The 15922-nt window shown below is 35.1% G+C and overlaps 1 protein-coding gene across 6 annotated transcripts in view; it reads left to right on the top strand.

The window, feature by feature from the left end:
- Positions 1-15922, top strand: part of LOC100741656 (fasciclin-1) — a 376648-nt gene that overhangs the window by 280804 nt on the left and 79922 nt on the right. For all 6 annotated transcript variants that reach the window (XM_024364662.2, XM_024364661.2, XM_024364660.2 and 3 more), the window contains exon 3: positions 2555-2745. In XM_024364662.2, the coding sequence (XP_024220430.1) occupies positions 2555-2745 (191 nt within the window). The remainder of the gene's footprint in view (positions 1-2554; positions 2746-15922) is intronic.

Below are 15922 nucleotides of genomic sequence, written 5' to 3'. Positions count from 1 at the left end.
TAATCATCCGCCTTCGTTGAAAGGGATGTCTGGGACAAAACGATGCAGAGATCGGGGAGGGAGAGACCTATTGATCGTTCAATGGAACATATTTGTCTAGATTTTTCGATCGTCGTACGTACAATTCGATGCCCACGATGAATAATGTCTCTGCTTTTATTTCATTCTACCCCCTTGTTCACGGTGTAATTCAACGGTATCAAAGATTTCCTTGTTCCTACTAGCTGCAGATAAACGTGGAAATGTATCAGTTACGTGCCTAAATTTCTTTTACCTCCTGTACTTTTCTGTCTCAACATCGTCTGGAGTTTTAATTAGGCTATAATTCTAATAGAATATCGATGAAATTTACACCCTTTGAAATTTTATTAAACGCTTTGATAAGTATGAATCTTGATAACCATCTTAATGAAAGTTTAATAGAAATTTTAATAAACTTGAGGAATTCGATTTTACATTAAATTTTACATCTTTATGTCATTATCATAGAGGTATAGAAGTTACTTATAATTAGTAATTTTATTTATCGAATAAATTATCTTATAAAAATTAACGAATATTGTAATTTTGGATTTCCATGTTCAAATTCATGGTTATCCTTCATAAATTTTTGTTCATTTAAATGTTTCGCAAACGTATAAAAATTCGCTGCCCGGCCGTAACTAATCAATTCAAAGCAGCAAACCAATCTCTAAACACCTGAACTCATCGATCTGTCTTTTACACGGAAAATTTATACACCACATCATAGCCCGATTTTACAACCAAATCACACCACCCATCCACCCAACAAGTTACACTCACTATTCCGTTCTCCACGTTCGAACCACGCTTACACCTCGTCTATCACCGATGTATTTGCATGTGATCTCGTGCAAATCGATCTCTTTCCCCGAAAACGAAGGAGTCATTTTCAGATAAGTCCTCGATCGAGGTCTGTAAAAGGCGTTGATATCCTTTGAAAGAGCGTCGATTCGAGGATCTAGAAGCAAAAACGATCGCACTCACGCGAACTCGAAGAGAGTGGGGACATTTTCGCTGATGCGACGATAAAATGGTTGGCCAGCTCGCCCATCAAACGGAAAGAAACACGAGAAGCTTTTGGTCTAGGACTTGTCGAAACTGCTGTCAGCCTCTCGAACGCAGAAGGGAAAATGACACACACACACATACACACACAAACACATATCTCGTTCACAACTGATAGTTCAAGGAAATGATTCCCTCGGAACCAAGAATTTTTCTCACTAAAAAGAAGGATGAGATAAAGAAAGAATCAAGAGGAAGAAACGTTATCCAAGAGGATCACGACGTTTCTCGATTCTTCTGGAGAAGAAAACGGCAAGGCAGTTTAACGAAACACAGGACCCAATTCCTGACGTCGGTAATGAGCGCCATTGTTGTTGCTCCCATCGCACGAATTCTCCTCTCCTTTTATGCCTGAGATTGAACTTTTCTCCGCAGGATGCAGAAACGGTATCTATGTTATTGCGGTAGACAGGCGGCTAAAAAAATCTCGGGATTACGAGGACATTCTAGCCGGTAACGAGATAATAAAGAGAACAGCTTTGTAGCTTCGCGGCGAACTCTTTACCATCCCCTCTTGGTAGTCGGTTTTTCTTCCTCTTTGTTGCACCTTTTCCCTATTTTTTCTTTCGGTGCGTTTCTTTTCTTCTTTTTTTTTTTTTTTCTTTTTCAAATCCCGTTTCCGTGCTCTTGTAACTCGTGTGCTCGTTGCGCTGGAAATAAAATTCTTGTGCTCCGCTCGGTGACGAGCTCGGATTCGAGAACGATCTTTTTACGGTTTGGCTCTGGCGATGATGGAAAGAGGAAGCGACGCGTTTGATGGATTGCACCTTGCGGAAATTTGGCCTTCTACTTAGCTCCGTTGTTCACGGTTTACAGCTTTTTCTTAGTGCCGAGGTTTATTCGGGGTTTAATTGAAATTGTTAAAATTTGACGCGAAAATTGGAATTTGAATTTAATCATGTAATTATGTACTCTGACGAATGTCTTCTATATTTCATTGCTCTTTCAATCATCTTGCGTTTAATTGATATCATTCGTAGGTATTTAAAAAAAAATTGTAAAGTACAGGTCTTAGTGACTTAATTTGTTAATAAATAATATTGACGATATTCATTGAACCAAAAGTTTATGTCATAAACAATAGTTAAGAAGATTCTAAATTAATTTCCAATCAAGTTCCAATATTTTACTATTTCTTTTCGTAAATGAGTTTTCTTCGCATTCTATTCTATTCCAAATTATTAATGTAGTAGTGCACGAATATTTGTGTATTATATTCACCTCATAGTCAATGATTCAGATAATATGTATTTTTGCAATTTTTGCAAAATTTCCCAATTAATTAATCCATGGAGGAGGCTATTCTTATTGTAACTTTATTATAGAAAATATAAAGAAATCAAATAACAAAGAAATTTTCCATTGAGAGAAATAACTGTGTAATTCTATTTCCATCTAACTATGCATAAATTTTCTGTTAAAGAGAATAATAATACAATAAGAAGTATTCGTTTCTTTGTTTCAGCGAACTCTCCAAAAACGATTGAGAACCTAGGGGATTCAATCTCGTCGGAGTTGGAAGGTAATCCGCCCTTGTGGGTCACCAAGAAAACTGGCACGCATGGTCAGGAAGTCTACATAAATAATGCGAAGATCCTTATGGAACGTAGCAATTTCCAATCGAAGGTTACCGTTGCTGGCGACGTAATGACTCAGGTTAGCGTTTTATAACAGTTGTTCAATTTTTTTCAAGTCAGAGATTTTCAAATCATAACCCTAAGCCTCATTTAAACTAGTCAAATTAATAATAAATTTTAAAAGGTCAACGAATACAAACACAATACAATTTTGTATAAAGGAGAAGAATGAAAAAATTGTATTCAATATTTTATGACAATTTCACATTAAATTGTATCTGAATGTCAAGCAACCAATTATTAGATCAAATTTGTTTCAACTAGTCGAAGTTTGTCAACATTTTGTGTTGATTTTGTGAATATAGTCGTACCTCTGTAATTGTTTTGTTTGGCCAATATAATAGACAATGTTTTCATTCATCTAACAAAAACTTCACTTTCGTCAAGAATTGTAGTTACGTCGCAAAACATTCTAAAGAAGGAAAAAACACATTCGTGTCGAGAATTGTTCTACGTTTCACGGTAGATTTCTGTGGCGGTTAATTTAATCGCAAATTACTTTTTTGCGAGCGTAATCTCGCGAGTAATTAAGTTAGTTTACGCGGTGCTCCGCGTGAACATGACTTCCGGCGTTCTCGTCGCGATACTCGCGAAACTGCACCTAAGAAGTTGGCATGACGCACTTTCTCTTCTAACGAGCTTTTAATGAGCTGTACAATTCTGTCGGGGTACCAAGCCTCGTTAAATCGATGAATATCGACTCGTCTCGTCGATAAGCTCGTCGAATATTCTTCCCATCCCCAGGCGATGCTTCTTATCGACAAAGGTTTCGCTCTCTGTGAAACAGAAACGCAGCAATCCAATAAAAAATTCAACGAATAGAAAGTGGAAAGCGTGAAGGAAGCTTTTTGCAAATGCGGCTGGAAACTTGGATTACTTTGAATCTACTCATAGAATAGAGTTTCAGGTAGAATTATCAGAGGAATTGAACAGTTGAAATTTGATAAATGAATGATAAATGAATTGAAGGTCACAGATTTTTTTAATTTCAATGTCACTTTACATCGAATAAAAGAATTGATATCTGAAATGATTTATCTTTTAAAATGTTTCTGTAAAGATCCTGAAAAGTTTTTATGTTTGAAGCATAGTGATATTACTTTCTATAGTCATCCTACCTAACTAAGATGCAAACTAGTTTATGTTGAAAATAGGAGTTAATATGTTTATTTTTATTATTTTTTTTTTTTTGTTTAGATATTAGATACTAACAATATTTTAGATTTAATTAATTGTATTTAGTATACAGAAAGATTATATTTCAAACATAATTGCTTCGTGTGATAATTGATTTCAAATTCAATTACCACTCGGCAACTCCAAAGTTTCAGTACTTCTTACTTCAGAATTGAGGTGTAATTGCTTCTTGTAGCAAAGGTGTCCTTGTATGATTAGAAACTACTTAGCCTAAGTTCTGTTATACGGTCAATTAAGTCACTAACCAAATTTGCTAATTACGCTTTAATCGCAACTTAGACTCGTAATCAATTTTAACTCCGTAACACACAGATTTATCAATTTCAAATTAATAAATGGAAAAGTTCACTTTATAACTATCTGTTATATTCCTTTCGATCTCCGTTCTGAAACATTTGATACTCCCAGCGTCCACCGTTCTTCGAATCAGTTCCCGAGAAATTTCCTTTAATCTACATCCAGTATTATCGGACCGATGAAAATCATGGAGGGACCAGTCTTCGACTAATCTCTTCAACGCGCTCGACCGTAGATCAAGTCTCTCTTCCGTTCATCTCCCTCTGACCCCTCGCGCTCCTTTTTTCTCCGGTTCACTTTTCTCTCTCCCGCTGGTATTAGAGAAACTTTTCTCATCCACTTAACGCAGAAGTTCTATCGCGGCCGATACTTCCTGGCCGTTCGTAGAGCACGAAAGTATCGGATCATAATTAATGTAGACAAAAGTGGGCTAATCGAATAACTTTTTACATTCCGATTCGATGAACTTCGCCGTCTACTGCCGGCTACCTCGATGAAGCTCGAGCCGGAACTTTCTTTTACGCTCTGATGATTAACTCATCGGCAACACGGTTGCTTCTTCGCAACCAACTACGCTCGAATTCTGTTAATGCAGAAACAATCAAATTACTCTTTCATGCACCGTCAACATCTAATTATTAAGAACGGTGGATATATTTTAGAGACGTTGTAGTCCTTTTGTGACGGAGCATCCTCATTTGTAGGAATCAATTAAATAGAAAGAATTTTCTTATGAAGGTATTTTTTAAAAGTATAGTATTTTAAAAATATGTTCTTAAGTTTTTGAATTAAGAGGATGAAGCGATTTGTAATTTTTATTTAATCTGTTAGCAACAAATTATTTGTATATGTTTTATATGTATATATTATTTTTAGATTATATTCTTATATGTAGTTATTGTATTTAGATAATATTTTATAAAATTAAAAATAATAATGATTTTATACGTAAATATAGAATACGAATGATTTTTTGTTCGAATATATTTACGCCAATTTTTTAAAAAGTGTTTAATAAAACGAGAACAAAAAATTCTAGAAGTTTAGACACGAAAATCTCTTCTAAAATCGTTTTGAAGAAAAAATTTGCGAACATGGAATTAAATCTAAATCCAGCTAGTGTTCAAGTAAAATTTTAATGTGGGTCAAAATTAATCCGATCCTCGTTGTACGCAATCCGCTGTCCGAAGATTAAAATGTAATGCAGCAATAAAAATTTTCCGTAGAAATACATCGTCAGGAGCACCACAATTTCTGCTTGCTAAATTCCCCTGTATTGTTCGATTTTCAGATATGAAAGAACAAGCTCAAAGAATTTCGCTACGTAATATACTTCGATTTCATATCTTATTTTCATTCCTGTGAAAAAATTTATCGAATTTACCTTTTAATATTTCCAATTTTCTACAATATTTACTTCAAAATAAAATGTCTACATTCTGGCAAATCTGTACTAGATTTCTAATATATTGTTTACATAAGAATCTATGTAAACAAAAAGATCCCAAAAATGTAAAATTCACTATTAAATTTAAACGAATTTACAGAATATTAATAAAATCGCGCGCCTCAAAGTCACCGACACGAATAGGTAACTGGAACAAGAATTCGTTGGGCAAATCTCACCTCCATTGTGTCTCTGTCATTTCCAATATCACGTAGAATTTTCGAAATTTCTCTATTATTTTCAATATCATTCGCGTATCCCAATTATTTTCAATTTTTATCATTTACGTGTCTGTACAATTTCCAATATCCCAAAAGCCAAACTTCAGCCCTTAAAAAAATAAACAAAGCACACCCCTATTCCACTCGATACCCATTCGATTAACTTTCGAAGCATAAACCACCCTTATCCCGCGTTGTCCTAACAAACTCACACCTTTATAGCTCAGAAAACAGGTTCACACCCTTCGAAGATAGCTCGAACAAAGGGCGTGCTGTTCCCCATTGACTAAACGCAGCCTATCGAATATTCTCACGCAGCTTCACCCTGTTCAACGACGAAACTATCCGCCAAGTATTCGACCGGCCCTCTGACTGATTTTCAATTTGCTCCTCATCCTGGATACGTTGCTTTGAAACGACTCTGCTGCTCTCTTTTAACCTGTTTTTTTTTCGCTCGCTCCAGCTCGTGGCCTCACCCTGACGCGCGCCATTTTCCCCCCCATTAAACGTAACTCTTTAGCCGATCCGGCTGATGGGTCGACGGAGTTATTCGGCCTGGAATTTCTTTAAATTGTTAAGAAACAGGGACGGGAGCAGGGGACGCCTCGGGCGACGCGTCAACGAGGCGCGTTCCAACAGCGTCTAATGAGATCAAAAGCCCGCGAGCTTTCCAGATTAAAAACGTCCCCGCCTTCTTGACCCGACAGACCTCCGCTGCTCTTTCTACGGACTTTCTATAGACGTGTGTAGTATATCGGGGAATTCTTCTATTTGCTTGGTATTCCGAGGGTGGATGGAGAAGTCGTTAAGTCTCTTGGTTATTGAAATTTTTAAGGAGAGTTGCAGTGGTCGGAAAGTTAAAGTAGTTTGTCGAAGGATGTAGTTAACTCTATGCATTCTAGTGTTTTGAATGTTGAATTTGTAAGATATATTTAATATATTCTGGTACAAGACGTAATATATTTTTGTTGTAATGCATAATATTTTATGGCATGTATGTGTGTATAGTATCTCGCCTTGAAGAATAAATAAAACACAGGCGATAATCGAGACAGCGTGATGTGTGCGGGAAAATTGGTTCCTTTTTTATGTATAAATATGTATCCGCGAGCGTGATCTCTGTACGTGTATATTTGTTCGTTTCTTCTTGTATGCATTTCAAAGAAACATAATAGTTGAAATACAACTAAACTGTACCAGTCTTACAAATACAATGTCGATTCAAGTTATCCGTTAAATATGGACTTCAATACTATTTAGTGATTAATTCCCTACTTGATTAATAAAATATAGATTGATTTCAAATTCTATCGACATAATCGAAACAATCGTGACTCATTAAAATGCTAATGAAATTTCAAAATGCTTTATGTAACGCACACAATATATACGTGAAACGCTTCTTGAAGTAGATTCTTTCAAAGCAGGTTGATATATTGAATTCCAAAATCATTATCTTCAGAAAAAGTTCGATTATATCATGTTTTACACCTAGCACATAGATTTGTTTTCAGATTATCGATAAAATGATTTTTCCTTTACATTTCGACTTCTCGAGATCTCTTAACTCTTCCCAGCCTTTTTTGTTGTCTCTTTCGATCGTTAGTGAAACGTTTTCGTGTTAGCGTACATTTTTTAACAAGCCGTAACGCTGCGCTGTTTTGTCCTCTTGGCTCACAGAGAGATTCGGTCGCATTTACACCGGCGAAATCTCGGCTTTATTTCGTTCCAAATCGAGTTACCGCGTAGAACCAACTTCTCTGATACTTTTCCCTTCTTCTTGTCCCATCGCATTCCCGGCCCTCCCGAGGGAAGTTTCTCTACAGACTGCTGGAGTGTCTCGTAAAAGGAAATTGCATCGTGAAGGAGACGAGCCGACGCAACCGCGAAAACTGCCTTGAGACGCGGAATTCGTTTTCTAGATTGAGCACGAGACGTAATCGTTAATTCGTCGTTGATCTCGGCATAAACGATTCTGTCTCTAGTCTTTACGGATTCTTTTCACTTTGTCACGATCTTCACTTGGTAAAGGAATAAGAGATGATTTCTCCAGTTGGTAAAGGAGTTACTTATATAGTTTCTTTAATCAATACTAAATCAACTAGCCTGTAACGTCTAACGAAAAATTTTCTAATCCACGTGAAAGCCAATCACGTGTTTTATTTTTCATATGAGAATGATTTTAAAATCCAATACCTCGTCAAATAGCTATGTATTACCAAGATTGTCTTTTTATTTGGTGTAGCTATAGAGTTTTCTTGAAAAATATTACATTAAAATGATTGATTTCTCAACTTTCTTGAAAAATATTGATTTCGAAAATGGTTCTATTAATTTATAGTTATATCTATATAGTGGTTATAATTTACCTATTAGTATCATATTTATAATTTTTTCACTAAACTTTATGAATTTATTATCTTTTCGACTTTATTACTATCACAAGTATCTAGATGGCAATATCTCTTGAATATCTTTCGAATCATTAATCTACTTGTAAAATTCATATCTACAATTACAAGAAAAATGAAGATTATTAATGAAGCACCTACCAATTATAAACTTCTGTTAAAAACATTAATTTTTGTTATTTCATCATTATTCATTTAGACTATAACGATAAATCCACTTATATTCTTTTATAAAGAAAAATCAGGATATATTTTTCACTCCAGAGAGTATTGATTCCGAATACTATTTCATCTGTAATGTAGTTAACTTAAAATAAACATAATCATAAAATAAACGAAATATAATTCCTGTATTTTTTAACCGACTTACAGAGCACGTTTCGATAAAACGAATTGAAATATCATTACTAGCATATTTTAACATTGCAAAACAATGTGATCGCTTTGATTTTTTGTCGACAATAACAAGGAAGCTTTAAATTGTCTCATACCGTAACTCGTAATAATACCCAATCGATTTAACGATGAAATATTCCAGCGTTCCATATCCATTTTGCCGCGAGTGCGGCATATATTTTACATATCTATGGAATTGAAAGCGGATATGCGCGTATTATTCCCATACATGTATTTCAACCAGAGGCACATACACACACATACACGCGCTCTCGATATACATACGCATATGTATACGCACATTCTATATTCCGTTCTACGGTATCAAGATGAAAGTCGAATTTGTCTTCCAACGGAAATATCCTTTTAAAAGCAAACGCTGTGTATCTTTGATGTTGCCTTCGTCTCCTGATTTTATGACATATGTCCTGTTCAAACGGTGTAATGAATACAAATTGATCATAAATTTAAATTGAAACACCGTAGACGCGTCGCATCTTCTAGTTAACCGCCGAAACAGATTCGCGTTAATAAGCTTCTTTCTCCATTTTTATTCCTTTCGAAATGCACTTCTTTCGATTTTCCATCAATATTCTTTTGTTTTTGTTCGATATGAATTTCTACCAGGAATTTATATTATTTACATTATATTTTTTCAATCAATGAAATATGTATATTTTATTTAGTATCGGATCGCTTTTAGCTAGTTGTTCATTTTGTTCATATGCGTTTTTAGTTTAGATTCTATTATTCATAAATAGCAGTTTTACTTCACGATTGCTCCATTCACTTTTACCGCCATTTCAATTCAATTTCAATCTTGCTGCTATTTAATTATAAATCAAGCATGACCGATTCAATTCTGGTTCAGTCATTACGTGTATTTTTAATTAAATTTGTTATTTCTCCGTGTGCCGTGTATTTCGTTTATTTTACAGTTAAAATTCTATAAAATTTTAGTTTAATTTCAGTACCAATCCGACTTCATACTTCATTTTCTTCCGATTTAAATTCAATTCCTATTCCATTTTCAAACAACGCGTCTCTATTCCTACTGTTCAAGTTCGATTTAATCGATTCCAAATTAATTTCCATTTCATTCCTATTTAGTTGCATTTAATTGAAATATTAGTACAATTTAATTCTGTTAGCTTTAGCCAACCGAATCAGTATAGTAATCAATACATACTGCAGTTCTACAAAATGCAGTATGTAATTCTAAATCATTCCATTGAAGTATACAATTTTTATCACCTTTAATGGAAGGTCTCATAAAAATGGTAGAAATCTTTATCAAAAATAAAGTATGTTCAGGTAATTTATACATAAAATTTGTATTTATTTAAAAGATTTTGTTATGGATGTCCACCTATACTCTTTACCTATTAATCCTTTTATTAAAGTTCTTCTACACGCTGTCTATTAAGTTCTTTATTAAGTTACTGTTCTACTCTTCGTGTATTGATTCCTTCTACTCGTTCGTTTATTAAATTATATACCATTCTGCTCTTCTCCTGTTAAATTAGTACCAAATTTTATTATTCAATTTCTCCTATTAAATTCTTTCCTACTAAATTAACATGATACATAACGTCTAATAAATTCTAACTTTACTCACAGTTTTCTCAAACTGAATAGTTTGTACCATTTTTCATCCGAACCTCATGCCAATGGACTTGTATTCAAAATTAATACATTTTACACTGCGTAAAAGTAACAGATAGCTTATTCGCCAACTCTACGCTCTATACACTGATGCGTATCAAAGTTCCTCAACTTTTGTTACATCACTTGGTGGGATTAGCGGCCTGCTTTTCTCCATAGAATTTTAGATTCATGGATAATCTCGCCTCGGTGGCGCAAGGCGTCGCGCCCTTCCTTCGTTCTAACTACGGCTTTTCTGGCCTTCACGCGGCATCGTTCTTCGAGCTGTGAATAACAGAGGCTTTAGGAATTTCCTCGGAGTATTTTTTCGCTAGGGCATCCAACATGTGATATAGTCCGCGGAGCGAGATCGTAAACGTTAATGGTGCCGGGACTTTGTCAGTTATTACGGTACTTCCGAGTTGATCTCGTGTTCCACCGAGGATATACTTCCGGGCAGAAAAGCGAAAACGGAACGGCGTAGCGGCTTAAATAAGCTGGGAAATATAATATTTTTATACGATTTCAAGCTGTCCAGCGCTCCGTGTTAACCATTGCGTTCTTTTAACGTCCTTGTTACGATGTCGCGGTGTTAGAGCAATTTCAGCCGAATTCAGTTTTAGTTCTCTCCTATCGTTTCTAGTTTTTTCTTTTTCCCATACTGAGCTGATCGATAACGATGATAATAATACGTATAATTAACATAATAATCTACCACCTTATAATTAGAAAATTCTTCGCCGACTGTCGCGATTATATCGGTACAATTTACAACCAATATGAAGATGCATGAAACGTAGAAGATATAAGATATCTGGCGAAAATGACTATACAATGAGTAGACAACGTGGGAATAGCCACCATAAACACATAAATAAGTATTAAATTTGAGTTTATTAACACGTGAATCGCTAACTGGTTTAAATACTTCTGTAACTTTTGACAAGTTTTCAGATTCGTTTCAAATTTCGTCGACGTAATCACAATAGTCGAGCCTCATAATAGTGTTAATGAAATTTCAAAATGTTTTGTATAACGCAGGTGTAATTCGTAAACAGTTTCTACGAATACTTTCGTAAGCCACTGTTGCTGTGTTCGTAAAAGCCCGCAAATCTGCCGCAGGAAATACGCGTCCATGATAAACTTTTAATGGGTGTTAACAGGGCGAGAACGTTGCGATCCGATTTTGCACGAAGATTAGCGGAGGTCAGTTGGCGTGGTTTTAATCTCGCGTAGCGTTCCTGTTCGTCGAACGAGGGGGGAAGCAAAAGGGGAAACGAGTAGAGGAAATCGGCGCCATGGTGTCTGGACGCCACACCCTGATAAACCCGGAACCGTCCGCTGTTCTCGGCACACAAGACGAAGAAGAGCGTTATAGTAATCGAACGGAATGGAACCGGCAGTTTATGTTCTCAATTCGCGCTTTCTCGTATCTTAGGCAAGTTTTGCACGTATACTCGCCAACAGGCAAGCAAATGGGAACGCGAAACGGACGTGTTTTTACGCTCGTCTATCACTTACGAGCCATGATTTTCCGAATTCGGTAATGGTTTTCGGAAATGGGTCGCCGAACGAATTGTCTGCCTCGACCTAAAATAGAATCCTTATTTATTCGCTCGAGACAATCGAAAATCCTGTTGCCTTCGTACGACGAATGTTTTAATGCTTCCGGCAGGAAATGGCTTGTTTTATTTCATGGAAGCAAATTCATGCCAGTAGATTAGTAGTGAAGGGATGTTATTTGAATTTTTAGGGGCAATTTGTTTCTGATTCATTTGGATTCGTAGTTTCGTTGTTATAAAACTGATAGTATGGAAGAAGACTTTTTATTACGTTTGTCTTTTGTAGCAGACACCGAAGATATTAGGAATCTAGCGATTCTTTATATTTATTTTTTTTTTTGTGTATTTGATAAATTTGATTGCAACAAAGATATGAAAAGTGCAAAACTAAATTTTATTATATTAAATATTTACTGTAACTCTTAACATTTATATTTATTTCTTTCGATTGAATAAATTTCAAGTTTGGAACATTTCTGTCATTAGCTTAGTTTTATTACCACTGTAGCGTGAAGAATGAGTTTCTAATTTTTAATTTTCATTGCTGATGGCTCGTAAATAATCTGTGTTTAAAACACCATACAAGTTCGCAAACATATAACAAAGATACTCGCGGAACCGTCGTAAAATTCCACTCCATTAACTAAGCATTTGTTAATTTACGTGTCCGCTGGGGTACCATGAAGAAACAATTAATTACGAATAGCCATAACGAACCATTCGCCTGTTTTTATTAATGGTCGCATTCGAGGGTGTAAATGTGACTTCGGCCCCAAGACGGTGGCTAGGACGGGCTGAACTTCGAATTAACGACCTCTTGGAGAAATGTTATAGTATTCCCCCCTGTGCTCTATCATCTGTGATAAAAACAACGGCAAACTAAACCAGAAGTAAATTGAAAACGTTGAAATATCGCTAATGCATGGGTTGCAATTAAGGAAATTTTACGGTACTGAATTTCGAACTAATTCCATGAAGAAAATATTTCCAATGAAAGTTTGGAAGAAAACATATTAATAAGAGAGGTACTAAGTAACTTCATAACGGATTTTACTTTTCCAGATTTTTGACAAAAGGTGGAATCACACATCACAGGTTAAAATATAAGAATTGAAAGCGCAGAAATGATGAAATTTGTCGAAAAATGAGAAAATGATGTGATACGTGTGAGAAATACATCTACGTAAAATTTGAACGATAAATGATACATAAACTTTTTGTTCGAAGTTTTGCAAAATGCACATAGTTTTGTACTATAATTAAAAATATGTATTATTATAATGATATCATTATGAACAACATTGTTCGAAAAATATATACAGTTGTTGCAATAAACCTTAAATACACGAGTAACGCCTATTAAAACTATTACAAGTTTAAACAATTACTGTTACAAAACTAATGGAAATTTGTAAAACCTATTGCACTCAGCAGAGAGATTAAACCTTCCTTTGTAATATGCTTTTTGTTTCATTTCTATCCGACTTTCCATTGTCGAGATATCGTCGTTCGAAGAGTACCGAATTTTTCAATAACTTTCTATCGTTGTTTCTCTCGCACGCTCGGACCTCTCACTCGCACAGCGTCACTGACCAATCACAATCTAGTCAATAGTGTGCTCGTCAGTGACAGACAGCGTCTGCGTTTTTTTTTACTATTTCTACTATTAAACGTACGCATTTCCTGAAAAAGATATAGGTCAGATAGGCTGCAGGCTGTCATTCATAGTTTCATAGGCTTAGATACACTGCTATTATACTTTCTAGTGCTGTATCTTCGGAACCAATTGAGATATCGACGTAAATCAAAATGCATTATTAAGGGTACTCTTTTGACTATCTTCTAGACAGATAATACTAAAATATTTCGTGATTGTTTTATGTGTATTATTTATAAAATGTTAATGCATTACTTAATAAAACTTGTTGGTAATTTATTTTAAAAAAGTCTAAAAGAAAAAAGACTATTCAAAGAGAATTAGATGGTTTTACATTAGGTTTTGTATACGAAATTTTTACGCTATAAATTTCCTATTTCTCAAAGTAATAGAAGTTTCAAGGCTCAATTACAGAAAATTTAAACTTAGAAATTATATCTTTTAAGAAAAAGATATATTGCACAGAGGAACATGATTCAGTGTTTTGTATGTTCTTTTATTTCAATTTTCAGATCTTCGTTGTACAGGAAATTATAACGGAATTGCACTTCTGCTATAAATGCATGTTTGTATTTAAGATCGAAAATTACTTTCGCGACTGTTTTACTGCCATACAATTTCATGGTGTTGAAAACAACGGATTTCGATGGAGACAGATAATAATGCGATAAATATTCGCTATATTAATTCTAAATGGATACTGTTATATCGCAGTTAACATCTAATTATTCAAAATTGTAATTCAGTCTCATCATATTATTGTTCTAATTCACAAATTGTACCCGTACGAAACGAGCTTTTTTCGTTCTGTTAATCTTATTCTATCGATTCATTAAGTTGTTGTTATATCTAAAATATCTATTTGCTTGAAAAATACATATCATTTCAATTTTCTTACTGTTATCATACACTGATAGCTATTTCAAATTCTCGTCAAATTTCTCATCATTCACAAAAATTATTTCCATAAGTTGCCATTATTATTATTTATCGATATAATATTATCACTAATTAATATTAAATTTGTTATCATTTTTCTTCTGAATTTCGTCATTAAAAGATTCACTCTCTTACGTATTCTCACTCGATAGCTTTCTGCCAATAAATACGACATCGACGCAGCTAAGTTAAAAACCTGGAAACACAGCGACACATTTCTATCGTGTCTTTAATTTCACAGCAGTTGTTTCAGGACAGAAGTATTCCTTTAACCGCGCCAAGAGAAATGGCAACGTCTCCCTGAAAGATGTACGCCCGTTGTCCCAGAAAGTTCGCCCCCAAGAAATGTCGTGTTCCAGGAACAGGTACTCGCCACACGTAACAGCCTCTGTGTAAAATTCATCCGGAGGAGAATATAACCCGTTCTGGGTGAACCAGCACAGAGAAGAATTGTCTGTCCCGAGGAATCGAATCTGAAAGTTGCCTGGTTCAGTTGTCTTCCATTCTACGAAACATATACAGGGTGTTTCTTAAACATTTCTCAGTATTTCACAAGAAAACTGGAAAGTAAATGTCATACTTGCATAAGCTGAGCCTGGATTTTCTATTTGGATTATGATGAATTGAGAAAGTATCGGTTACTAAATTTACAGTTCTACATTTAACGCGAGTAGTGTAACCAAAATGATGGACCTAATCGTTTGGCAGATGAGTAGTAAAAATAGTAAAAAAAAATTACGGTTAATGACAATCTTTCCCTTTCGTGAACAACCGAAATTCTAATCACAGAAAGTTAAATTTCCACAAATTTTTATAATTCACGAAGTTTAAGCACGATCTATCTTTATTCACACGATATCTTTTCTTATTCACCTTTCATATATTCACAGTCTGAATCACTGAATTTATAAATGAAAGTTATTCTATACACAGAAACATATATAGATATGAAATCATATAAGAAATTAAAGTTTCGCTGGGACACTTTGATCTTCCCTCTCTAATGATTCGCGTCTGGCAAGCAAGATAAATGGACATCAAAGGAATACAGGAAGTTTGCTCATCCTCGTCGTCGTTGCAGAGAAACGAGACGATTCATTTCTAGGTAGCCACTCTGGCATACAAACACGAACGCGTATCATTGTTTTTTTCCTTGGTAGCTCCGTGACAGAATCCTTTGCAGCCGAGTCCTCATGCCGGATAAATGGAACAAGCTCTTCCACCCACTCTTTTCTATTTTCTTTGTTATCATACAATCTCTCTGGCCTCTGTTTTTCTTTATTGAGCATCGAGAGGAACGTAGCTTTTAACATGGCTCTCTTACCAGTGAAGAAACGTTTCGACATAGCAGCGGTTTATAAACTGGAATCGACAGATCCTCGTTTTACTCTCGCGTTCACGATTTACTGGCTACAATGCTCAACC

This window comes from Bombus impatiens, unplaced genomic scaffold (genome assembly GCF_000188095.3).
Source record: "Bombus impatiens unplaced genomic scaffold, BIMP_2.2 scf_0102, whole genome shotgun sequence".
Classification (NCBI taxonomy): Eukaryota; Metazoa; Arthropoda; class Insecta; order Hymenoptera; family Apidae; genus Bombus; species Bombus impatiens.
This window is presented reverse-complemented; position numbering and strand designations above follow the sequence as displayed.